Genomic DNA, 27,492 nt, shown 5'->3' with positions numbered 1-27,492 from the left:
CTAAATTCTTGACAAAATCCACAGGAAAACCGTTTTCTGCGGAATATTCACATAAATCCGCAGGTAGTTCCGCAGAAAAATCGAGTATTTCTAGTAGTTTGCATTTGTTTCAAAAGTAAAAAATATTGTAAGCGGAAAAATTCATACAATCACTCATTACTAATTAACCGCATAGTCTTCAAGAAGAGCAATTTTAATACGGTCACAATATCAAATAAATAGTATTTAGGCCCACACACATAAAAAAGTATTTTTTAATAATAAAAAGGTAATTAAATATTTTGAAGATAATCTCATTAAATATTTCATCTGCATGTGCATCTATTAACTTACGAGTATTTAAAATATGATTTTCTTTTATTCGTGTATACCCATTAAAATATTGGTCATGTACTAGCTCGGGGTAAATTTTATCTGCAAATATGTTTGCATGCATAATTTTGGTCGTCCTTAATTATATGTCTAACAAAAACAACGTCGAATAAATACACAAGTTTAGAATAATAGAAAACAATTGTATTGGAGGTGTATAGTAAACATTTTGATCAAACCCTTATCCAATGATTCATATTCATTTTAAAAGAAAAAAAAAACTATGTCTCCTACGGTATGAGACCTATTCAGGTCTCCCACCATAGACGGAGCCATTGTCATGTTTTAGATATGTTTACAGATTTTTGTAACATCATTTCAATTCCTTATAAGAGTTCCCTAAAAAAATTCCTTCTAAGAGAATGATAGGAGTCTGTTTGGCAAGACCTATTTCCATCTTATAACTTATACATATCTTATAAGGTCATATAAGAGAATGATAAGTGTCTCTTTTGCATGAATTTATCACCTATTTTTACTAGTTTATAGTTTATAGTAGTTTGAAGCATATAGCTTATCATTATTTATATCAATTTTACCCCTATAATTTTAATTGAAAAAAAAAAATCAATTATTAATTAAATGTATCATTTTTAAGTTAGTTCTACTGCAAATTTTACCAAACAATATAAATTCATTCAGATAGTCTATCTGCTTCATCTATAAGCTAGCTTATATGTTATCCATTATAATAAGTTAACTTATGTTGTGAATTTGTTGAAAATCGCACCAATAAAATACTTGATTTGTGGAGCAAAATAATTAAGCAATCAATATCAACATGGGTAACAATTATAAACACAAGTAAAGTAGAAAACAATGAGAGAGAGAGAGAGAGAGAAAGAGAGAGAGAGAGAGAGAGAGAGAGAGAGAGAGAGAGAGAGAGAGAAAGAGAGAGAGAACACACAAAATTTGTTTACTAAGTTCGGTCCAATACTGACCTAGTCTGAGGGAGAGAGCAGCCTTCTGTTCCACTATAATGATGAGTAACTTTACAAAGAGATATCAAAAGGTAACAAGAATTAGTCTTCAAACCTAATTCTACATAAAGTCTCAATCTCTTCATGTGACCAAGAGACTCAATCTTAACAGTGTTTTGTTCAAGGTGAATCAAAACAATTCAAACTCTAGTGTCTCCCGCTTAGAGAAATCTCTCTAAACCCTAGTTTGTTGTTTGTTTCATAACCCTTGTTTTCAACCCCCTTTCTCAATGTTTACTCTGATACAAGGTCTATATTTATAGTAAAAGTATCCCGCATAAAATTGGAATAAATCTAACCCATAAAAATCTGTTTTGCATAATCGGCCGCCGATTTTCACCAATCGGACGCCGAAAATTGTCGAATACAAAGGCTGGAAAATGATTCAAAATCAGTCATCGATTTGTCCAAACCGGACCCTAATTTTGCACTTTCAAAAATCCAATTTTAAATCACTTTCACAACAACTTATATGCTATGAGCTTATCTAAAGAGCCAAACTTTTCATTAATACTAGATAAAAAAAACAAATTTTGGCGAATTTTATTCAAACTAGTATTCGATTACGTAAATCAATATTTTTTTTTTTAAATAATGTAAATCAATTGTTGATTATCAATAATAGTTTACTTAATTGAGCATGTATTCAATTTTTTACTCAAAAAACATGTATTCAATTTCCAATTCATGTGCATCTTCACCACTAATAATAGTTTTATCATTTCAAATTCTCTATATTTTTCAATCGTTAAACCTTTTACCAGTTTTAACTCTTAAGGGAATGCCAACATGTACTCATAGAACAAATGTTACTATACCAAATATAAAAATAAAGTATCAGAAATTGTGTCAATTTATTTATTAAATCTAGAAGAGGTTGAAACCAGAGAGAAACTTATCCTTAATCTCATAAGATCATGACCCTCTAAGGGAAATTGCTAATCGGTTTCTCCGGAGCACCAGTTAAGGATATTAAAAAAGAAAATTATATAATAGTTATTGTATTAAAAATTATGTAATAAATCCATAAAAAGTTAAAAAATTTCTTTAGTAATAACTTTCTTTTTTGATACCCTTAACCAGTACCTTGATACCGGTTAGCATGACCCTAATTTTAGTTACATACCTATTCATAATTGGTTTTCCAAAGCAGACAAAAAAAAATAATTGGCTTTCCTAACGTGTTTGTTGTGACACTATTAACTAAAAATAATGGGCGTTTTTCTCAATATGGGAACGTGAACAGTTTTGTATCTCATGACCGGAAAATTCGGATCTACCATCTCGCACACGTATTAATACAATTAATAATAGAGCAAAGCACAGTTATTAATGACCATATTATTTATTAGGGGAAAAAAATAGTTATTAATAACCATAATGCAGCATGTAACCAAAAAAAAAAATAGCACCAAAGCAGCTGTGACTTTGGAATCTCTCGCACATAAGACAACCATACACCTACTTGTTTAACTTTCCATAATTTAATAACCGGAGACAATTAAAAAAAGAGAAGTTGCAACCCAATTCGGAATGCTCATCTTAAAATTTTATTTTAGATTTTCGTAAGTGTTAATTTTGATGGATTAGTTTGATTTTGGTTTTTTACTCATTCTGTTTTAAAATGAACGTCGTTTAAGGTTTTTATAAATATATTAGGAAATACATTAATTAAAAAAAAAAGATGTTATTTTACCAAATTATCATAATCAACTATTAGTTTGTTTTTCATTAAAGAAAAAATAATACTTTGGAAGTAATGTATATAATATTAATTGAAGGTACAATTGAAAAGAAAAAGTTATTATTGCATTGAAAACTGAAAGTGACATTCATTTTGAAACAATTTTTTTTTTGCTAAAACGACACTCGCTTTAAAACGGATTGAGTAAAAAAAGAAGGTACACCTTCTCTTTAAGTTTTATCTTTCTTCTTCTTCATTGATCGCATATGATTGGTTATATGTCAATTTTTTGCCTGAAATTTTTAATTTATTACTCCCTCCGTTTTAAAATGATTGGACTTACTTTTATTTGGGATTTAAAGTAACAATTAATTATATTATTAGTTTTTCATGAAATTAGACCCAAAAGCTCTAATAACAGTCATCAATAGATGCGACTCACAGATCGGATAAATGTTCTATATGCACACAAACAAAGAGACAATCACATAATTACTTCTTGCTTAATTTTCCCAGTCACTCAATCAGTGATTATATCTGATTTTCTGAAGTCAATTCGACGATCTTCAACCGTGGCTAGAAACCGATTATACAAATATGGATGGAAATTTGTCATGGTGGATCTACGCACGTTGAGTTGATTATGCAAATACACAGTCCTTGCAGCGGTCGCGAGGAAGGTTCAAGGTGTCTGGGATTTGTGAGGAATTGGAAACATATGTGAGAGAAGAAAGAAGGCGCGCGTAACAAGATGAAGGAGGTGAAATTCCAAGAGTTACAACTCAACCCTCTCATCTCTCATTATAAAAACTCCTCTCACTTGATACACCTTATTATAACAAAATAATTATTCAACGGATATATATATATTTTTTCTTCATATTTTACATAAATACAAACCACCCTATGGTTAAAAGACACAAGCTTTTCTTTCATTAGCCAAAGATATTGTAATACGTTTAAGCATGGTTTTTGATAGAAAAATCATTTTGAATATAAAAAGTTAAATTTGCTTATAATTGAAAACGTTTTGAGTACTTGATAGAAAAATCCTTTTGATATTCATAGTTTATGTAAGATGATGATATAAAAAGATTAGAAGGGAGTAATTGCATGTACACACTATTCCAAGAATAGTAAATAATTCCTTCAAAAAAAAGAATAGTAAAATAATTGGATTTCCCTACTTGTTTGTTGAGATACACTAGTAGTAAAATAGGTAAAATAATTGGCGTCTTTCTCAATATGATATCGTGAACAGCTGTGTATCAAAGAATAGTTTATCTTTTTTGAACTAACCTTGTGATCCCATCAAGTACTATAAATAGTAAGCATCCCCAATGGTTACAAGACACAAACATTTCTTTCATTTGACAAAGATAGTGTAATACATTTAAGCATCAAAGATGACTTCATTCGTGTCAGTGTCAGCTAGGAACAAGGTCACAAAGCTTAAGGGTATTGTGATTCTTAAGCAAAACAAAGATGCTGCTGATCCTTCCATCCCAGGCCGTTCTGTGGCTCTCAGATTGATTAGTGATTCCACGGTTGATGGTAATAACTTCTTTATCTAACTATATCCACTACTCCATCCGTACATAATTATAAGACTGTTTGTTTTATTAATACTATCAATGTATTTTGAAAAATGAAAAATCAACATTAACACAAATACAATTTGGTAACAATTTGGGACAACTTTATTTATCCAACAACTTTTCTTAATATCCATGATTATTTGTAAACTGTTGGACCGAGGGAGTAACAATGCAAATGAACACATTTTTTATGTTAAAAAGAGTAAAAGTTATAGAAAACTTATGCAATAATAAATTTAGTTAATTGGTAGGTTAAAGTGGTTAATGAGTGGTCTCCGTGAGGATAGCTCAGTTGGCAGGGACATGCATAATTATATGCAGGGGGTGGGGTTCGAACCCTATAACCCCACTTATTCATATTGAAAAATGTGAATTCTTGCCACTAGGCTACTTGCCAAAAAGAAAAGTGGTTAATGAGTTCCACTAGATAAAATATTTAAGAGAACGTGAGTTCAATTCTGAATGGAACAATTTTTTATCAAACTATACTTACCTCTCGATCAAACTCCATATTACCGATGCCTATTTCCCTTTAGAACTAGATTTTAACAGAATAAAAAGTCTTGGATAAAAATGTTTAGAAATGTTATCGTAAAATTGACAAGTTAAAACAATATTTGTAAGACGAATTCGAGTACATCGATCGATACATCAGATCTTTAAACGAATTGTTAGTTTAGTTGTTTTTGAAAAAAAAAAGTGTTTTTTAGAAAGAAAAAAAAAAGTTATTTTCTATCATTTACTCTTAATTTAATATGATTCTTATAAACAATGATGTGATTTTTTTTTCCCTTATACAATGATATTTCATACAATATAAAATTAAAGTTGATAAATAACTCTTTATTTCATTAAACCGATAATTAATTTATTGATTAAAAAATCAAGTATTTCACTATAGTTTAATCTGCGAGTGTAGAGTAGAAACTCCCGGTTTAAAAATTTGTGAATATCTTTGTTGATATAGGCTTCGATGTTTTCTTCTCAAAAAAGTAGGAACAATGATTATAATTATTACCACTTTCATCCCTAAATATAGGAATATGACAAAATTACCATAATAAGTTGATAGTAGTAATAAATTTGCACAAAAAGATGTAATTTAAATTAGTAGTATATCTGGAAATTAAGATCTACTTTCTGCAATTTGTGTAGGAAATGGAAAAGGAAAAGTGGGAGAGCGAACATATTTGGGAAGTCTTATTGCCTCGGATGAAACCCAATTTCATTTCAATATTACGTTTGAATGGGACACTGAAAAGTTGGGAGCTCCATCCCCAGGGGCTTTTTTTATCGAGAATTTTAATCAAAGTGAACTCTTCCTTGTGAGTTTGACCCTTAATGATGTTCCAAATCATGGAACCATCAACTTTAACTGCAACTCATGGATTTACAATGCTAAAAACTATCACTCTGAGCGCATCTTCTTTACCAACAAGGTAATGAAAACTATCATATTCATATTTATCTTACATGTTATATATATATTATATTTATATATCTCAAAATTTGACACTATGAAATAAAAAAATGTAGACATACCTTCTAAGTGAAACACCAGCTCCATTAGTCTACTACAGACAAGAAGAGTTGAAGACTTTAAGAGGAGATGGAACGGGTGAGCGCAAAGAATGGGATAGGATCTATGACTACGATGTCTACAATGATTTGGGTGAACCAGACAAAGAGGCTGGCTTGGGTCGTCCAGTTCTTGGGGGATCAAGCACTTTGGAGGGATCAGACGGTTTTCCTTACCCTCGAAGGGTAAGATCTGGTAGAGAACCAAGTAAGAAAGGTAAGGCTACAAATATTTGTGTGTAGTCCTCTATTTTTGTAGTGCCTGTGTCTCAAAATAATAGTCTTTCAAACATGTCTTGTGGTTGATCCAAATGTTTACTCTACTTATGATTCTAAAGATTTTAGTATTGTTGCTGAAACATAATTTTGTTATCATAAATATGAACAGATCCAAAGACTGAGAGTCGGACTGGCAGAATTTACATTCCAAGAGATGAATTACTTCACACAGATGAGAGTTTAATATTCAGTCAAGAGTTTAACACCTTTCAAGATGTGTTGTCACTCTTCAATATTCAAATTAACCATGGTACTGATATACTAAGTAAATTCAACAAAACATCGAGGTCCAACGAACTTTCCCCAATTAATGCTAAATCAGTGGCTAAAAGTTCAACGTATCCAACACCACAAGTGATTGCAGGTATATATATATATATTGTTCAGAAATTCCAAGTTATCGCAATATATATTTAACTATATACAAAATCATATAAAGAAAGCTCATGGATTCTTTTGAAAATTTGTTACTATGAGTAGAGGATTATCATGCATGGATGGCTGATGAGGAATTTGCAAGACAGATGATTGCTGGTGTGAATCCGAATGCCATCGAAAAACTTCTGGTAAATTTGTAATATTTTTAAGCATGTACAAAAGAAATAAAGAAGGTTATCATTTCAACTTTTCATATATAATACATACATAGTAATTTGTAATTAACCTCATTGCTTTCTATATTTGTTGCAGGAGCTTCCAAGAAAGAGCAAGTTAGATAGTAAACTCTATGGTGATAATACCAGCACAATAACCAAAGAACACTTGGAGCCAAACATGAATGGGGTCACAGTAAAAGAGGTAATGAAGAATTAATTTTATTATTATTATTTCTCTATTAAAATTAATTTTTTCAATCAATTGAACTACAGAGGCTAATTTTTTTTTTTTTTTTTTTTTTTGTCTAACAGGCTATCGAAGACAATAGATTGTACATACTTGATCACCACGATGCAATCTATCCATATTTGAGGAAAGTAAATGAAACTGAAGCAAAGACCTATGCTGCTAGAACCATTCTTTTTGTTAAAGATGATGGAACTTTGAATCCATTGGCCATTGAGCTAAGTTTGCCACATCCTAATGGTGATAGTTTTGGTTCTGTTAGTAATGTTTACGTGCCCCCAAATAAAGATGCTAAAGATGATGAACCTTTAATTTGGCTCCTTGCAAAGGCGTACGCTGTTGTAAATGACTCATGTTGTCACCAACTCGTCAGCCATTGGTGAGAATTTCCTAGATCATTTTGATATAATAAAATTATATATTTGATTTATCAATGAGTAGTAATTTTATGAATATATATTTACTTGTGTCACAGGTTGAAAACACATGCTGTTGTTGAGCCATTCGTCATAGCAACAAATAGGCATCTTAGTGTGCTTCACCCTATTCATAAACTTTTAGTTCCACACTATCGTGGCACGATGACCATAAATGCACGATCACGAAATATCTTGATCAATGCAGGGGGTATTGTAGAGTCGACATTTTTGTTTGAAAAATACTGTATGGAAATGTCAGCTGTTGTTTACAAGGATTGGGTTTTCGCTGAAGAAGGACTACCTACTGATCTAAAAAATAGGTAATTTAGCAAAACATTGCATCATGGTTCAGTCCATTTATTAGAAAGATATTAATCTAAAATATATACATTTTATATATTCCCAAGTGAATCAATAACTTAAAACCTAACAACCAAATAACAAACTAATTACATACTAATTAAAAATCTCAAACTAACTATTATTATATTTCTATTTGACAGAGTACGAACTCTTTCTCAGACAATTGTAAAATAGTTATTAGTTATTACTATTTTAATTAACAATAACCCCTTCCGTATTTTTTTGCGTGTGTTTTAATGTTACCTTTCTTGTTTATTTATCTAGAGGAATGGCTGTTGACGATGATTCTTCCCCACATGGTCTGCGTCTTCTGATAGAGGATTATCCATATGCTTCAGATGGACTAGAGATATGGGCTGCTATTAAGTCATGGGTTGATGAATATGTCAATTTCTATTACGAGTCAGATAAAGATGTTAAAGATGATGAGGAACTCAAAGCATTTTGGAAAGAACTTGTAGAAGTAGGTCATGGTGACTTGAAGACTGATAAGTGGGTTAAATTGGAAACTCGTACAGAGTTGATTGAAACTTGCACCACCCTCATATGGATTGCTTCAGCACTTCATGCAGCTGTTAATTTTGGACAATATCAGTATGGAGGGTACATCCTTAACCGACCAACTAAAACCATAAGATTCATGCCAGTGAAAGGATCACATGAGTTTAAGGAGCTCGCTAAGGACTACATGAAGACATATTTGACGACAATCACACCAAAGGTTGAAACCCTTGAAGTTATGAATACTATGCTGGTATTATCCATGCATGATCCTAATGAGGAATACCTTGGACAAAGAACTGAAGGTGATCTTTGGACTTCTGATCCAAAGCCAGTAGAAGCCTACAAAAAGTTTGCAAAGAAATTGATTGAAATTGAGGAAGAGTTCATTCAAAGGAACAATAATGAGTCATTGAAAAACAGGTATGGGCCTGTGAAGTTTCCATACACTCTTCTTTATCCTTCCAGTGGACCAGGATTGACTGGCAGAGGGATTCCCAACAGTGTCTCCATCTAAAAAACACCATGGTTGTTGTGTTGTTTGTTGCTTTGAATAAATGATGAGAAGGTGTTGAACATGTGTATCATCAGTTGTTACTTCCAGCTGCACTATTTGACCAAGTCTCTAAGAGAATTTGTTTTAATATTTCAGTTTTTAATTAGCTAATAAAGTAGTGGCTAAAGATCATGAGTTAGTTACTCAATATTTGTTTTTTATTTAAGTTACAACTTTGTATTTGACAACAGTTTTTTCAATTCAATAATATTTCAGTTTTTCCCTTCCTATTCTATGAGTTACGTATAATCACCAACAGATTGGTATCAAAGCCTTCTTCTTGGAGGGACTTGCGAGTGAAGTGAGTGAAAGCTACCGTAAAAGCTTAAACATTATTCCTCAATTCATCAAACTGATGGATTCTGAAACACCCTACAAAGCCCTACCATTATCTGTGTTTGATGGTGAAAACTATCATATATGGGCAGCAGGAATGGAGGCGTATTTAGAGGCAAATGACCTCTGCGAAGCTCTTGAGGAGGACTACGAAGTTCTTCCTTTGCTGATGACTCAGAAGAAATCTTAACCAAAATTATGACCATCAAACCAGCATTTGAAATATGAAATTTCCTCAAAACTGAATACGAAGGAGATGAAAGAATTAGGGGAATGCAAGCGCTTAATTTCATTCGAGAATTTGAGATGCAAGGGATGTTGAAGAAGAACACGTGGATGAAACACTCAACCGAAGTTTAATTGGATGCTTAATGTATCTTACAACTACAAGACCAAATATTTCGTATGTTGTAAATGTTCTTTCAAGATTCATGAATTGTGCTAAAGAATCTCATTTCAAAGGAGAAAAAAGAGTGTTGAGGTATGTCAAGGGAACCTTAAATTATGGCATTAAGTTCTATCGATGGAAAATTTTCAAGTTGCAAGGTTACTCTGATAGTGATTGGGTACGATCTTTAGATGACATAAAAAACAGTTTAGACTACTGTTTTAGTTCTGGAACAGGGATATATTATTAATATACAACAATATATAAGTTAGGAATTGCTCAAATATGTGTGAAGATACATTGTGATAGCCAAAGCCAAAATGTCATCCATTTGACATATCTTCAAGTGTATTGTGATACATTGTGAAGATACATTGACATTCGCTTGCACTTCGTTAGAGACATGATTGAATCGAAATAGATTATGATTGAGAAAGTTGCTACGGAAGAAAATCCGACAGATGTGTTCACCAAGTTATTGTCTATATCAAGGTTCAAGGATTGCTTGAACTTGATTAAATTTGTTGAAGAATAATTTATCATTGGAGATAGCATTTAGGTTGTTGATGGTTAAAATGACATCACCAACAATTTAGAGTTAAGGATGAGAAATATTTAAAATTGGCTCAAAGTTAATGTTGAAGTTCGTCAAAAATCATGGCGCGATTTGAAGAATTCATGACGCAATTTGGTTTAGACTTTTTGAGGTTTGGTTCGCATTATTTTGCAGTCTGAAGGGAGAAAATCATGACGCACTTTGAGGATAAGGTTTAGTGCATTACTGTGTTCGAGCTCGAAATCGTGGCATTATCCAAACAAAATCATTATCTAAGTCTGAGTTCTATAAAAAGCTTCATTCTTCAATTTAATATGTGGCTTCAAGAGAGATAAACTTAGGAAAAATCAAAGGGAACTTTATGGTTTAATGTCTTTGGATGAGGTTCTTGGAAAAGTGAAACACTTTACAAACACCTTTAACAGTGAGATCTCATTAGAAAAAGGATCAAAACGTTTTTTTTATTGTTTTCTCTTAGGATTCATTGTTAGTTTGAGTGAATTGAAAAGTGGATAGAAATTTGTTCTTTTGTGAACTTGAGATCTAATTTCCAGTAACCTAATTAACAAGTGTCTTTGAACCACTCGTTAACATTAACAAATTTTTTTATAGTTTTTTAAGTACATATGGTTTTACTTTTCTAATTATAAAAATATTTATGTCCCTCCTAAGATGGGGTCCCAAACGGCCATCTATTTCAACCCTGATCGAAACTACCAATGCATACAGGTCAGTACCTAATTAACAATACATAAAACAATCTAAATAATAATGAAACCTACGAATATATTATTAATATAAAACAAGATAATCATCGAAAAATTAGCATAAGATTGTGCCCCAATTGCATTTAAACGTGCTTTTTCTTACTAACCAAAACAGTCATCAGTTCAAATTAATAGAACACGTGGAAAATATTATAGGAGATTGAGTAGCTGAATTGATTTAAGTTAAACATGAGAATAAAACCACAACATGTAAATTAATAGGTGACAACTAGGGTATCCATGAAAGAATGGTGGGTAATTTATCCCAACCAATACACATTAGCCACATAAGCACATTTTTAAGTGGTATCCATGAACTATATTGACCCCACCAATAAATTGCTCATTTTCATTGGTTGGTGGGTAAATTACCCACCATTCTTCAAAGGTAATCTAGAAAAAACCAAATTAATAACATAAAGTAACAAAATGTCTATAAAAGTCACAAAATCAAAGTAAACTTAATATTTATCCCTCCAAATTTTTAATGTTAGAGCTAAAGTCATTGACTGAATTTAAATTAAAAGAACATCACAACAAAACAAAAAATCAAACAACAATGCATCAAGATGACGAACAAAAAATATCGCACTCAAGTGACAGAAACAAAAAAACACGTAGATATCAGTTATTGATGTAATTTTTTTTTTGGTAAGAGTTATTTATGTAATGTGCCAGCTTATATTACCCATCTTCATTTAAATGTGTTGTTATTTAGTAAATTAATTATGTAAAAAACATATAATAATGAACAATAAACAATTATTTCTTTTGAACTAACCTTGCACCTATCAACTACTATAAATACTAAGCATCCCCTTGGTAACAAAACACAAGCTTTTCTTTCATTTACCAAAGATAGTGTAATACATTTAAGCATTAAAGATGAGTTCATTGGTGAAAGGTCTCTTTGATAAGCACCAAAAGGTGAAGGGAACTGTGGTGTTGATGCAAAAGAATGTCTTAGACATCAACGAACTCACTGCAGCTCAAAGCGCCGGTGGTGTAGTTGACAGTTTCTTCGATTTTGTTGGTGATGCTGCCGGTACTGTAGCTGACACTGCCACCTCCTTGTTCCGCCGTTCTGTGGCTCTCTGGCTGATTAGTGCTACCGTTGCTGATGGTAACAACTTCTTTATCTTATTTTAACAATACCCAAATATTATTCATAAATAACCAGTTACTATCAATTACCACTAAAATATTAAAATTTAGTTTCAATTTGATATAATTAAGGGCAAGTGGATGTTGAGAAATTATGTAGTAGGTATAAAGAACATTTGAGCTGTAAAAAACATCAAATTTTGGAATAGCTATAACGTGTTACTACTATTTAAAATCATCATCAGTGAAATTGAGAGTCCAATTTTTGTATAGGAAAAACCGGAAAAGGCAAAGTGGGAGAGAAAACGTATCTGGCAAGTGTTATTACCTCCTTGCCAACATTGGGAGATAAACAAAATGCTTTCAGTATTGAATTTGAATGGGACAATGACATGGGAACTCCAGGAGCTTTTTATATTGAGAATTATCTGCAAGGTGGTGAATTCTTCCTTGTCAGCTTGACTCTTGAAGATGTTCCAAACCATGGAACCATCAACTTTGTTTGCAACTCATGGGTTTACAACGCTAAAAATTACAAAACTAAACGCATTTTCTTTGCCAACAAGGTAAGAATATTTATAAATTATATCCAACATGTATAACTTGTTAAATATTTTTTTAGACTATAAATTCTCTTTTCCAAAAACTTGACACAATCAATGACTACAATTTTGTAGACATACCTTCCAAGTGAAACACCAGCTCCTTTAGTCTACTACAGACAAGAAGAATTGAAGACTTTAAGAGGAGATGGAACTGGAGAGCGTAAGGAATGGGAAAGAATATATGATTATGATGTCTACAATGATTTGGGTGATGTGGACAAGAACGCTAGTTTGGCTCGTCCTGTTGTTGGAGGATCTAGCACCCTCCCTTACCCTCGAAGAGGGAGAACCGGCAGGAAAGCAGCTCGTAAAGGTTATAACTTTACGTTCTATCTTAACACTTGAGTATGTTATATTTTAAGAAATTCTGGCAAAAATTAAGTGATATGGTACTAAAATGTGAAATTGTATTCTACTTGACAACTAATGTTTTTATCCCTGATGTTGTTTACTAAGTCTTTTTGTTGATACAAATGTTTACTCTGCTTATGATTCTAAAACATACATTGTTATTGTATTTGTGAACAGATCCTAAGAGTGAGAGTCGAAGTGACACTGTTTACCTCCCAAGAGATGAATCATTTGGACACACAAAGTCATCAGACTTTCTTGTTCACATACTCAAATCTGCATCTCAAAATGTCATACCTCGATTAAGATCTATAGTTACATTACAATTCCATGAGCCTGAGTTTAACACCTTTGAAGATGTGCGCTCGCTCTATGAAGGTGGAATCAGGCTTCCTACTGATATACTAAGTGAACTTAGCCCAATACCATTGTTCAAGGAACTTTTCCGAACTGATGGTGAAGCGGCACTTAAGTTTCCACCACCAAAAGTGATTCAAGGTTTATATTAATTAGTCACACATTCCTATTACTATTAACATATATCAGAGAAATAAAGTTCATGGATCTTTTGAAATTTTAATTTTGAACAGTCGATCATTCTGCATGGATGACTGATGAGGAATTTGCAAGGGAGATGATTGCTGGGGTGAATCCACACATCATAAAAAAACTCTTGGTAAAGTTAATGGTTTAACATTGTTAAGAAAATACTGAAAAACTAACAAATGCTATTTTTCCCACTTTTCATGCCATGTTTATAAGTTTTAATTAACCACAGCTTCGTACATTTATTTTAGGAGTTTCCACCAAAGAGCAAGTTAGATACCCAACTCTTTGGTAATAATACCAGCACCATAACCAAAGAACATTTGCAGCCAAACATGGTTGGGGTCACGGTAGAACAGGTAAATCTCTACCCAATTCAACAACTTTACTCTAAAAAAATAATTCAACAGTGCTAAATTTTATTTTGTGGAACAGGCTATCCAGAATAATAAATTGTTCATACTGGATCACCACGACCCACTCTTTCCATATTTGAGGAAAATAAATGCAACCGAGACTAAGGCCTATGCTACTAGAACCATTCTTTTCTTGCAAGATGATGGAACTTTGAAGCCATTGGCCATTGAACTAAGTAGGCCACACCCTCAAGGTGATAGTTTTGGTCCTGTTAGCAAAGTTTACTTGCCTGCAAGTGAAGGTGTTGAAGCTTCAATTTGGCTCCTTGCCAAGGCTTACGTAATTGTAAATGATTCATGTTATCACCAACTTGTTAGCCATTGGTATGAATTTCGTTTATGATATTTAAACAATCAAATAAATTTTATACATCTATGAGTAATTTGATGAAAATTTATCTACAATGTGTGACAGGTTGAACACTCATGCTGTAGTTGAGCCATTCGTCATAGCAACAAATAGGCATCTAAGTGTGGTTCACCCTATTCATAAACTTCTGCTTCCACATTATCGTGACACGATGAACATAAATGCACTAGCACGAAATGTGTTGGTCAATGCCGAGGGTATTATCGAGTCAACTTTCTTGTGGGGAAAGTATGCTTTGGAAATGTCTTCTGTCGTTTACAAGGATTGGGTTTTCACTGAGCAAGGCCTACCTAATGATCTAATCAAAAGGTAACCTTACAAAACATTACATCTTGACTCAGTCCGTTTTTTAAAAAGATATTGATCTCAAGTATAATACCACACGGTTTCAGTTCAATGGTAAATGTTTGACTTTGTAGCCATGTATAGAGCTAGTAGAGAATCAACAAAGTAACTACCAATCAAACAAACTCTAAGTAACTTTCCTAACTATCTTTTTTTTTTGTATGTTAATGTTATCTTCCTTTGCTTGTTCTATAGAGGAGTGGCCGTTGAGGACCCTACTTCAGCATATGGTCTTCGACTTCTAATAGAGGACTACCCTTATGCTTCAGATGGACTAGAAATATGGGCTGCTATTAAATCATGGGTTGATGAATATGTCAATTTCTACTACAAGTCAGATGCATCTATTGCACAAGATTCTGAACTCCAAGCATTCTGGAAAGAACTTGTAGAGGTCGGTCATGGTGACTTGAAGAATGCTACATGGTGGTTTAAGATGCAAACTCGTGAGGAGTTGATTGAAGCTTGCACCACCCTCATATGGATTGCTTCAGCACTTCATGCAGCAGTTAATTTTGGACAATATCCGTATGGAGGATATATCGTTAACCGACCAACTAAAAGTAGAAGATTCATGCCTGAGCAGGGATCCCCTGAGTATGATGAGCTTGCTAAGGACTACCAGAAGTCTTATCTGAGGACAATAACACCCAAGAATGATACTCTTACTGACTTGACCATTATAGAAGTCTTGTCAAGGCATGCTTCTGATGAGCAATACCTTGGAGAGAGAATTGAAGGTGATCTCTGGACTTCTGATTCACAGCCAAAAGAGTCCTTTAAGAGGTTTGGAAAGAAGTTGGCTGAAATTGAGCAAAAACTCATTCAAAGGAACAATGATGAGACACTGAGGAATCGTAACGGACCAGTGAAGATGCCTTACACTCTGCTTTATCCTTCTAGTGAGGAAGGATTGACTTGCAGAGGCATTCCCAACAGTGTCTCTATCTAAAAAACGTCGTGGTTGTTGCGTTGTCGCTATTAATAAAAGAGGAGGAGGAATCCAATTCCCTCGCCCCCTATGTATATCGTCATGTTATGTTATTATGTACGTTTGTTTTTAATTCTGTAATGTGTTTTATCAATAAAAACTATCATGTTTGATTGTTATAATGTATTTCATCAATAAAAGTTACTATGTTTCTATTTTGTTGTGTGATTTACTTTGTATATAAAATGCAAACTTCATATTTTATTTCATGACAAAAAAGCTCTCAATGCAAATATGCAATATAGCATGACAAAAAAATGATAACATTGAAAAAGCAATAATAGATCATAATGATTTTATTTCCACTGCCAATTGTTTTTCCAATGTAAATACAGTTAAAGAATCATACATCAACTAATATGGCAAAACTAAAAAGATTTTTTAAACGAAAGGGCTATAAAAATTTGTTCTCAAATACTTTTTGAAGAAGAACTTGAGAAGTTGAGAGCAGAGGCCCAATCTAAAGTGAAGCTCCATCAAGTGCGATGCACATGCCACCTTGTGAACCACCATTCGACACCATTTATTCCTAGAAATTATAGTCTTCACATAATTGGTTCGTTTAAGGGGTCAAAATCTTGATCCAAGACCAAGATACTATTTTACGTGGGTACTCTTGACACTAACTGATTGATAGCGGTTGTTTTGTGCTTGTTTGTGACTACCAGCATCTTTGAGGACCCTTTGTGATTCAGTTTGACTTTTATTTGGTGATTTTACGTTGTTGCGACTTACGGTTTTTACCTTGTTGCCTATTTTTTGTTATTTGAAGCCTCTTCTTTTTGTTGTTCTTTTGAGGAGATTCTTTTGTAGTTATCAGCCAATGTGACTGAAAATAGTTATATGTGGTTTTTGCTTGAAATGTTGATTATATTATTGACTATAGTGCTATTGATCATATGACATTGGTTCTTGGCCTTTTTGAAGTAAATTTCTTCATATGACATTCTTTTTTGCGGCTGCATATGGTTCTCATACTCGTGTAGATGGTTGTGGAGAAATTAACCTTGAACCTTTTAAGTTGAAAGATATGCTTCATGTTCCTTGTCTTTGGAATAACCTTATCTATGTTCGTAAGCTTATAAAGGATAATATTTGTGCAGTAATATTTTTTGATTCACATTGTGCTTTCGAGGATCTTGTAATGGGAAAGACGATTGGAGTTGCTTAGGAACAAGGAGGGCTATATTATTTGTATGATGCACGAATTGATCAGAAGGTGTTGTCTTCTGCACTTCAGTCTTAGTCAGAGTCTTATTCTGCCTCTCAAATTTGGCTTCAGCACAAACGTCTTTGTCATCCTCATTTTCAACTAATGAAGTTTATGTTTCCATCTTTGTTTTTTAATGCAATCGATTTAGTCTTTTAAATGTGATATATATATCCATTTTATAAGCGTACACATACCACTTTTTTCGTTGAATCTTCGTAAAAGTGTTGAACCATTTGATCTTATTCATTTTGATGTCTGCCGATCGGCCCCTGTTTCTAATATTTCTTGTTGTTTCTAATATTTATGGGGCAAGGTGGTTTGTTTCTTTTATTGATGATTGTTCTTGGGTAACATGGCCTGTTGTAGATGATTGCAAATGTTATCGATCTGTCCCTCTATATATAGATATCATACATATTTCTCAATATGTCTCCACTAAACAACTTTCCACACAATCAAAGTTTTATTGTTGCCGTTGATTATGTGAGAATCAAATCATCTATTGAAGAAACATTTAAAAATATAAACTGGGCTGGAGCTATGAATGATAAAATTAATGCACTTGAGAAAAATATATACATATCCTATTTACGGAGAATCAAACAATATATGCATTGCATCCCCATAGTTACCGGTGCACATCATACAAATAGACAGACAATGGAGACTTCGATCTTTCAGCCTTACACGCGTCGGTAAGCAACCTTGATAAATCAGCCAAATGAAATCCTTCACTTTGGGATGCACCTTTAACTTCTAAATTCCAGCCAATGACCTTACTGACATAAATATGAGTTGCCTGCACTATTTTATGTATAAATCTTGTACACAATTTTTACCGAGTAATGTTCATTTTTCTTTGATTTAAAAATTAATTTATCTTTCTTTAACAGACTCAATTAAAGGAGTACTCAGAATGAGCTCATTTATAAGTTGATCAAAACACTGGTTTACAATATGATTGTTCTATACGGGAAATTCTTGATCAACGAGATTGTGCACTTTAGCCTGTTGAATTACCTTGAGAGGTTGACCATCTCCTAGAATACTTGTCCCATCTTTTACCCACAAAGCATAAAAAATTGAAACTTTGTACCCGATCTGATCTTCCACCGAGCAACTTTTTGTACTACTCTCTTAGCGGTAAATATTCTTCTCCAACTAAAGCTTTGATTTATGTCCAAGCTTTCTGAAGGACGAAATTGGCAAGTGCACCAAATCATAACAATTAATAAAGTAGCAAGTTTTTCGGTAATTAGCAAAACTTATTAGAAAGAAAATAGAAAAGAGATGAAAAAAAGATTTGCATGGTTAAATTTCCCTATCCAAAGAAAGATTATGTTTGTGTGATTTAGATGTATAACGGTGATTAGGGAATCCTTGAATCCCCTCTTCCCTCTTCCCTCTTTGTTGGATTAATGCAAAGTACCTATTAATTAAAACCTAAAAATTACATAAACGGTGGTTTACTATAGAGAGAATATTCCTACAGATGTCGTTTTATCCATAACTCAATTATGAAAGCCATGATCACATCTTTTGACTGCAACATCCCGTGTGACTCTTAAATTGTCATCTAAAGGAATTACACTTCATGAAATATCTAGAGGTTCCTCAATCAAGGAACAACGATGTTTAAAAAACATACCCTAGAGGTTCCTTAAACTGTCAAGCATCAAGAACAACGGCTCGATTGAAAACAATACAATATGTTTCCCAAACCATTAACAACTCCTCTATCTCTCAACTTATATGTCTTCAAATGCAAATAAAAGTACTAAAAACATAGCCCAAAATGTCATATAGTGCTCTGTCATCACTTTCGGTCTAGATAGCTTCCATGAGGAAAATAGAGCGCCTTGAACAGTCTTGATACCAAACAGTCCAAGTGTGTGTGGAATTTCCGATCTTGTTTTCCTAACATTGCTTAGTTGAATGACGTCAAGTATTTAAACCCCAAACCTCCAAAAAATTTGTAGACAACAAGCATGTCCCTTGATAACCAGTCAATACCTCTAATTGTGGAACCACCATGACCCCACCAGTACGTACGTGTTAATAATCTTTTCGTTGGCATCAAAGAACATGGTAGAAAGTAAGAAAATTCTAATTCCATAAGATGGTATTGCTTGCAGTACATGTTTTTATCATTATATCTTCCTTTCACAAATACTTGTTGCTCCAGTCATATCTTTGAGAAAGCTGAACGTAACATTCCTTCTTCTACCAATCATAGAGGGTAGTCCGATGTACTTCATTGTGCATAACACCGCCTGACCCCCCTAAGGTTGTTGTAAAAGCATTTTGAAGGGATTGTTGGGCATTTAAGCTGTAATATCCAGACGTTGCTCTGTACAACCTCAAAATTTGCTTCATATTTTGAGTCTCGGCGCTTCACCTTCCCTGAAAAATAGAAAGTAGTCATCTGCAAATAAAATTCGAGTAATAATCAAAGTGTTTCGACAAATTTTGACCCCATGAAGCTCTCCACTAGCCTCGACATACTTAATAAGAGCACATAGGCCTTCTGCACACAGAATAAACAATGAGACAAAGAATCTCTCCGATGAAGGCCTCGTCCGAGTATGATTGGTCATGTGATTTCATTGTTAACAATAATGGAATAATCCACCATTTTAATACACATCATTATCTAGTTCATTCACTACTGACATAACCTCATCTTCATCAAAATTTCTTTCAAATGACCTATCAATGCCACATGCCTTACCAACATCCATTTTTAATGCAACATTACCCTATTTACCTTATGTCTTTCATTTTATATATTAAACCACTTCTATTACAACGATAACATTCAGGGCCAGCCATAGATATAGGATGGGGTGCGGCAGCCTAGGGCCCATGCCTTTAGGGACCTAATTTTTTTATACGAGGGTGTATATAACAATAATCGTTTATAGAGGGGTGTATATAACAAAAATAATAGAGGGACCAACAATTATCAGACTTTAGTCCAGCAGCCCTTTATGCTTCTTTTTTTCACAAGTCATCAGTGTTTAATTTTCACACCCCCAACGCAAGCAGCAAAACACGAAACTGAAGAGGAAAAACGCAGAAACCTACTGGAGATCATCTATGTCACAAGAGGAAAAGGAGAAGTTTTTTCGTTGATATTTGTAAACTAATTGGAGATTTTCAATGGTGGTATATATGTCCTAGTTTTATTATCAGTGGTTTTTTTAGATAGGTTTGGTATGCATACCTATCATTTTAATTAGCTTTGTTGAGTTTAACTCAACTTTTTTCGTTTTTGTATTTTTTATTATTAATAATATATAAGATGTGGCGCATTTGACACACGATGTTTTGGGTTGCCAACATAGCTGGGATTTTAAAAACATTGTACTATGGCGACTTGGATTCCATGATAGCTGGAATATCAACCATCATTAGTAATACATGTCTTATTCATCATTTATAAAGAAAAAAATTGATGCAAATGTCAAAAACGTGGCTGATAACATTATCCATATATAGAGCGCCCTAGAACAAACGTTGATTGCTTATATTTGAAAAATATCTGCTATTCCAGCACAGAAAGTGCCAAAAGAACAAGGAAAAAGAGTATAGTTACATCAAAAGACAAAGGTCTTGCCGTCAACCCAAAATAAAAAAACAAAAATTGTTACAAAAGACTCCCAAACAAGAGAATAAATTAGGCCGTGAACTAAAATTGCTAATAGATTTTTGGATCCATCTTTGGATGGAGAAATACTTATATAGTAAGTGTTAAATTAGACCACAACACCAAATCAATTTTTTTTATTACATTGTGTGTGTTAAATGACTCATTTTTATGTTTGTGACTAAGCAAATGTATCTCAAGTCCAATCCTAATCTTGATTTGATAGTATGAGAGAAAGAAAAAGAAAAAGAAAAAAAAAAAAAAAAAAAAAGAGGAGAGATTTTGAAATTAAAATAAGAAAGAAATGAATTTTAAGGGTAGAGATTTTCCCACTTTAAAAAATATGAGAAAACTCGAGAAAACCAATGCAGACACGTAAGATAGTAGTAATAATTAACAATAGAGCAAACAGAGTCATTATTATTGAACATAATGCCAAGGCTGGCACATATAACAACTACCAAAATAATTTTGCAATCGGATATATTATTATTTTATATACCACGAGATAATCACTCATAATAAAAAATTAGCATAAGACGTGACCAATTGCATTCCACCATGTTGTAAATGAGTAGTTGAATAAAAATATCACCTCATTTGAACTATAACATTGTGATCCTAATCTCATCAACTACTATAAATACTAACCACCCCTATGGTTACAAGACACAAGCCTTTCTTTCATTTACCATATATAGTGTAATACATTTAAAGCATATTCAAAGATGTTTTCTGGTGTAACAGGTCTCTTTGATAGAGGCCAAAAGTTGAAGGGAACTGTGGTGTTGATGCAAAAGAATACTTTGGATATCAACGCCCTCACTGCTGCTAAAAGCCCTACTGGTATCATTGGTGGTGCCTTTGGTATTGTTGGTGATGTTGCTGGCAATATACTTGATACTGCCACTTCCTTCTTGGGACGTTCTATAGCTCTCAGGTTGATTAGTGCTACAAGTGCTGATGGTAATAACTCATTTCTCTTTCTCACTCTATTTTTCTTTTTGTCAATTAACCCAGTGACGGGAGCTCACACATTTTAAATATGGAGAAGTCGGATGTTTAGGGTTCGGACTTCAACCCCTGCATATATTATATTATATGTCTCTATCAATTGAGCTAGTTCACGAGGACCTTTCTCACTATGTTTAATTCATACAAGAAATAGGCATTTTAATTAATTGATTGATATAACTTATTTAAATTATGTGTACACCAATGGAAGTAATTGGATCTAACGGACGAGAATGATTTTAGAATCTTGATTGAGAGAGGTATCACATTTAGTGTCTGATCGACGGATTCTGAATAAGATTGATTACCTTCTTTGATGAAATTTATGAAAAGAAAAAAATTGTGTTTATATTCTTTTATTAACTGCAAAACTATATCCTTACTTGACAGACAAAAATTTCATCGTTGTCTCTTCTTAATTAAAATAAAGAAATTATGAAATTATTTAAGTAACTATTTAAAATAATTTGGACATTTGATTAAGTAATAAAATGATATGGAAAAAATAGTACTATTGGAATAAAAAATGACTATATAAAAACTTATATCCAATGTATATTAAAGGGAGTATATCTAATGGTTTTGTAAAAAAAGAAGTATATATAATGCAAATAAGTGTGATATTTGGCGTTTGGCAACTGTTTTGGACTTTATCTTTGTCATTTGGTATGTATGGATCTACGTGATGGGTGCACATGCTCACTTAAATTTTTTAAATTAATCTTGTACCATAAGCTATTTAAAATTTGACATCCCCATCTATATACTTTATATTTGAACTTCTGTCTTATTAGATTTTTAAAATTGTAAATTCTACTATCTTTTTCTATTTAAAATTGCTTCTTTTCATACTTCTATGATCTCTTTACTTAGACTCTTTTACCAACATTGTGTGACATAACATAAGTGACAGACATTTGCACGTGGAGGATATCTCTGATTTAACAACAAAATATTGAGGAGTTTTATTTTTTTAAGCAATAAATATTACTTCATCCAATCCTATTTATAAGAAATAATTAATTTTTTAGATTCATTGAATAATTTATGTATTCGATCTAGAATATATATCATATACATTAATTATTCAATAAATCAAAAAATTCATTATTTCTTATAAATAATATCGAATGAGTATTATGTCGGTTGTTAGTTTTTGCTAGATGTAAGAATTGAACTCAGACTGCATTAATTACTCCATAACTCTTCCACCACACCACCAAGCCAGCCTATTATTCAAGAAGAGTTTTTGATACATCAATCCATTAAGATTTACCTTATTTTCCCTTTTGTTTTTTTTATTAAATTAAAAATGTGCAATGGAGATTTTGATGTAGAATATTGGTTATAAATGATCAGGTACAATCAATTACCACTAAAATATTGAAATTATTTCCCTTCGATATAACTCAGGCAAGATGGATGATGATCATGTAAAAAGAAAAATGGATCTGTAAAAGAATAAAATTAAACTTTGAAAATCATGGATTAGTGAAATTGAGAAACTAATAATATTTGACATTTTTAATATAGCTGCTGGAAAAGGAAAAGTGGGAAAGGAAACATTTCTGGAAGGTCTTCTTACCTCCATACCAACATTGGGAGACAAACAAAATGCTTTCAGTATTCATTTTGAATGGGACAGTAACATGGGAATTCCCGGAGCTTTTTACATCGATAATTTTATGCAAGGTGAATTCTTCCTTGTGAGTTTGACACTTGAAGATGTTCCAAACCATGGATCCATCCACTTTGTCTGCAACTCATGGATTTACAATTCTAAAAAGTACAAAACCGACCGCATCTTCTTTGCCAACAAGGTAAGAATAAAAATTCTATTACACATGTAGCTTGTTATTTCTATTATAACGACAAATATTAGTAATTAGTTTTTAGAAATGCGAGTAGAGGGAGTTGAGAACTTGCAACTCCCAATCTCTTTCTGATGTCTCAAATCACAAATCCACTTTATCATAATAACTATATAGCTTGCTGAATATTAAGCCTATTTCCTAAAACTTGATATTTTGAATGATTAAATTTATGTAGACATACCTTCCAAGTGAAACACCGGCTCCATTAGTGTACTACAGACAAGAAGAATTGAAGACTTTAAGAGGAGATGGAACTGGAGAGCGCAAGGAATGGGAAAGAATATATGATTACGATGTCTACAATGATTTGGGTGAGCCTGACTCGAAACCTCAATTGGCGCGTCAAATTCTTGGGGGATCAAGCGATTTCCCTTACCCTCGAAGGGGAAGAACTGGCAGAAGAAAAACTAAAACAGGTTAGGCCACAAACACTTCTGTCAGATTTTGGACTAAACATGTGTTTTTTTGGTTGATCCAAATGTTTACCCTGCTTATGATTCTAAAGATTTTGGTATTGTTTCTAAAACATATATTGTTATTATATATTTGAACAGATCCTAAGAGTGAGACTCGAAGTCCCACTGTTTACCTTCCAAGAGATGAATCTTTTGGACACACAAAGTCATCAGACTTTCTTGTTTACATACTCAAATCAGCATCTCAAAATGTCATACCTCAACTGAGATCTGTAGTTACATTACAACTCAATAACCCTGAGTTTAACACCTTTCAAGATGTGCGCTCTCTCTACGAGGGTGGAATTAAGCTTCCTACTGATGTACTAAGCCAGATTAGTCCAATACCATTGTTCAAGGAACTTTTCCGATCTGATGGTGAACAAGCACTTAAGTTTCCACCACCAAAAGTGATTCAAGGTATATATTAATCATAATACCTAGTCCTTGCAGTAATATATTTATACAAAATCATATAAAGAAATCTAATGGATCTTTTGAAAATTTCTTAATATGAACAGTGGACCATTCTGCATGGCAGACTGATGAGGAATTTGCAAGGGAGATGATTGCTGGGGTGAACCCACACATCATCAAAAAACTTTCGGTAAAGCTAATAGTTTAACTTTGTTAAGAAATTAAAAAAATAAAACTAAGACTATTTTGTAAACATTATGTTATTTTTGTAATTGGTGACATTATTGCTTGCTAAATTTAATACAGGAGTTTCCACCAAAGAGCAAGCTAGATAGCCAAAAATTTGGTGATAATACCAGCACCATAACCAAAGAAAACTTGGAGCCAAACATGGGTGGGGTCACCGTAGAACAGGTAATGACATATTTGATCAGTTCTATTTTTTTCCAAAGTGGCGTTCGTGAATTTCGTCCGGGAGAAAATTTGAAATCTATCCCTTGAGGTTATAAGGTCGACTTTAACCACTGGGTTGACACCTCATGGACTTAGTTTGATTAATATTTTTCTCCATGATTGAATTTTTTTTATTCAAGTAAACCACAGTAGCTAAATTTTATTTTGTCATACAGGCTATCCAAGACAATAGATTGTACATACTTGATCACCACGACCCACTCTTTCCATATTTGAGGAAAATAAATGCAACCGAGACAAAGGCCTATGCTACCAGAACCATACTTTTCTTGCAAGATGATGGAACTTTGAAGCCACTGGCCATTGAACTAAGCAGGCCACACCCTCAAGGTGATAGTTTTGGTCCTGTTAGCAATGTTTACTTGCCCGCAAGTGAAGGTGTTGAAGCTTCAATTTGGCTCCTTGCCAAGGCTTTTGTTGTTGTAAATGACTCCTGCTATCATCAACTTGTCAGCCATTGGTATGAATCTCATTAATCACGTATACACAATCAAACATAATTAACCTATCTATGATTAATTCATGAATATCGACATGTGTGACAGGTTGAACACCCACGCTGTTGTTGAGCCATTCATCATAGCAACAAACAGGCATCTTAGTGTGGTTCACCCTATTCATAAACTTTTACTTCCTCACTACCGTGACACAATGAACATAAATGCACTTGCACGAAATGTCTTGGTCAATGCAGAGGGTATTATAGAATCAACCTTCTTGTGGGGAAATTATGCTTTGGAAATGTCTGCTGTTGTTTACAAGGATTGGAATTTCATTGAGCAAGGACTACCTAACGATCTAATCAAAAGGTAACCTTACATCTTTGGTCTGTCAATTTTTTATCAACAAACTCTAACTAATAATTTCTGTTATACGGGCTTAAATCTCCTCTAAAACAGTTGTAAAATGATCATTAAAATCACTTTAATTAATAATAACTCCATAGAACATATTTTTTGTATGTTAATATTTCTTCCTTGCTTGTTATTTAGAGGAGTAGCTGTTGAGGATCCAGCCTCTCCTACCGGTCTCCGCCTTCTGATAGAGGATTATCCTTATGCTTCTGATGGACTAGAAATATGGGCTGCCATTAAGTCATGGGTTGGTGAATATGTGAATTTCTATTACAAGTCTGATGCTGCCATTGCACAAGATGCTGAACTCCAAGCATTCTGGAAGGAACTTGTAGAGGTTGGTCATGGTGACCTGAAGAATGCCACATGGTGGTTTAAGATGCAAACCCGTGAAGAGTTGATCGAAGCTTCCACCATCCTTATATGGATTGCTTCAGCACTTCATGCAGCTGTTAATTTCGGACAATATCCATATGGAGGATATATCCTTAACCGGCCAACAAAGAGTAGAAGATTCATGCCTGAGAAAGGATCACCTGAGTATGATGAGCTTGCTAAGGACTACCAGAAGTCTTATTTGAGGACAATCACACCAAAGAATGATACACTTACTGACTTGACCATTATAGAGGTCTTGTCAAGGCATGCTTCTGATGAGCAATACCTTGGAGATAGAATTGAAGGTGACAATTGGACTTCAGATTCACAACCAAAAGAAGCCTTCAAGAGGTTTGGAAAGAAGTTGGCTGAAATTGAACAGAAACTCACTCAAAGGAACAATGATGAGACATTGAGAAATCGGTACGGACCAGTGAAGATGCCATATACTCTACTTTATCCTTCTAGTGAGGAAGGATTGACTTGCCGAGGCATTCCTAATAGTATCTCCATCTAAAGTGGATCATGGTTGTTGTGTTGCTGCTTTGAATAACAGATGTGAAGGAATTCCATTCCCTCACTTCCTACTTACGATCATGTTATTATGTATGTTTGTTTTATTGTTAATGTTTTACTTTACATCAATAAGAATTATTGTGTCTGTTTGTACCTTGTAACATTCTAGTCCTCTTGTATCAAATGCAGCCTTAATGTTTTTATTTCAGGAATCAATTGTCTCATATGGTTCAAATATGGTATCAACTGAGTTTTTCCTCAATTCTCTCTGATTTCTCGCACAACTTTTTTCTCCTTCTCACGCTATTCTTTTGTGATCTTGTTGAACTTTATGTACCTCCCATGACTTCCATGATTGGTAACAATTCTTTCACATTCATTCTTCTAATAATCCGGCTTTTTTGTTGGTTTCTCATCCATTGAGTGGTGACAATGACACTTTCCGACAAGGCTCGATTATTCAATTGCTAGGTTGCCTTTGATCAAATTTAGACAATAATAATTCAGCTACCGGAAACAGAGGTGTGATTACAATAGCCAAGTTGAATACAAAAACAAACAAAAATATAAGAAAACATAAAAATAAACAATTTACTTCCAATAGAACTCTATAGACACAAATGTAAGCTCTTCAACAAGTAAAAAGTAAAAACACTATTAAGTTTATCAATGTGAAACATAATCAAACACCAAGGGATAC

The 27,492-nt window shown here is 33.3% G+C and overlaps 3 protein-coding genes across 3 annotated transcripts; all 3 read left to right on the top strand.

Annotated features, from left to right (window-relative positions):
* The first annotated feature begins 4,383 nt into the window (after positions 1-4,383).
* On the top strand, positions 4,384-9,403 carry LOC11418914 (linoleate 9S-lipoxygenase). Its single transcript, XM_003627141.4, is given in 11 exon segments — positions 4,384-4,590; positions 5,790-6,073; positions 6,171-6,429; positions 6,601-6,855; positions 6,972-7,057; positions 7,182-7,289; positions 7,400-7,713; positions 7,810-8,073; positions 8,381-8,483; positions 8,485-8,548; positions 8,551-9,403. Coding segments are annotated over 11 exon segments (2,469 nt in total). The 5' UTR covers positions 4,384-4,442; the 3' UTR covers positions 9,135-9,403.
* A 2,648-nt stretch (positions 9,404-12,051) lies between these two features.
* LOC11424965 (linoleate 9S-lipoxygenase) lies at positions 12,052-16,103 on the top strand. Its single transcript, XM_003627139.4, has 9 exons — positions 12,052-12,343; positions 12,598-12,890; positions 13,002-13,242; positions 13,458-13,778; positions 13,871-13,956; positions 14,078-14,185; positions 14,262-14,566; positions 14,658-14,921; positions 15,153-16,103. The coding sequence occupies exons 1-9, from the start codon at positions 12,106-12,108 to the stop codon at positions 15,907-15,909; spliced, it is 2,613 nt and encodes an 870-aa protein (XP_003627187.1). The 5' UTR covers positions 12,052-12,105; the 3' UTR covers positions 15,910-16,103.
* Positions 16,104-21,471: 5,368 nt separating this feature from the next.
* Positions 21,472-27,004, top strand: LOC11424335 (linoleate 9S-lipoxygenase). The gene is made up of 9 exons (XM_003627137.4): positions 21,472-21,776; positions 23,358-23,644; positions 23,874-24,114; positions 24,253-24,573; positions 24,675-24,760; positions 24,877-24,984; positions 25,200-25,504; positions 25,590-25,853; positions 26,037-27,004. Exons 1-9 carry the CDS (start codon positions 21,539-21,541, stop codon positions 26,791-26,793), a joined length of 2,607 nt encoding a protein of 868 aa, XP_003627185.1. The 5' UTR covers positions 21,472-21,538; the 3' UTR covers positions 26,794-27,004.
* The last annotated feature ends 488 nt before the right edge of the window (positions 27,005-27,492 follow it).

The sequence above is a fragment of the Medicago truncatula genome, chromosome 8 (assembly GCF_003473485.1).
Source record: "Medicago truncatula cultivar Jemalong A17 chromosome 8, MtrunA17r5.0-ANR, whole genome shotgun sequence".
NCBI lineage: Eukaryota > Viridiplantae > Streptophyta > Magnoliopsida > Fabales > Fabaceae > Medicago > Medicago truncatula.
Note: the sequence above shows the minus strand (reverse complement) of the source record. Positions and strands in the feature narration are given on the sequence as shown.

Coding starts and splice junctions, on each gene's coding strand:
- LOC11424335 (XM_003627137.4), top strand. CDS start 21,539: ATGTTTTCTGGTGTAACAGGTCTCTTTGATAGAGGCCAAAAGTTGAAG. Junction 23,645..23,873: donor GCATCTTCTTTGCCAACAAG/GTAAGAATAAAA, acceptor AAATTTATGTAG/ACATACCTTCCAAGTGAAAC. Junction 25,505..25,589: donor CATCAACTTGTCAGCCATTG/GTATGAATCTCA, acceptor CATGTGTGACAG/GTTGAACACCCACGCTGTTG.
- LOC11424965 (XM_003627139.4), top strand. CDS start 12,106: ATGAGTTCATTGGTGAAAGGTCTCTTTGATAAGCACCAAAAGGTGAAG. Junction 12,344..12,597: donor TAGTGCTACCGTTGCTGATG/GTAACAACTTCT, acceptor ATTTTTGTATAG/GAAAAACCGGAAAAGGCAAA. Junction 14,567..14,657: donor CACCAACTTGTTAGCCATTG/GTATGAATTTCG, acceptor AATGTGTGACAG/GTTGAACACTCATGCTGTAG.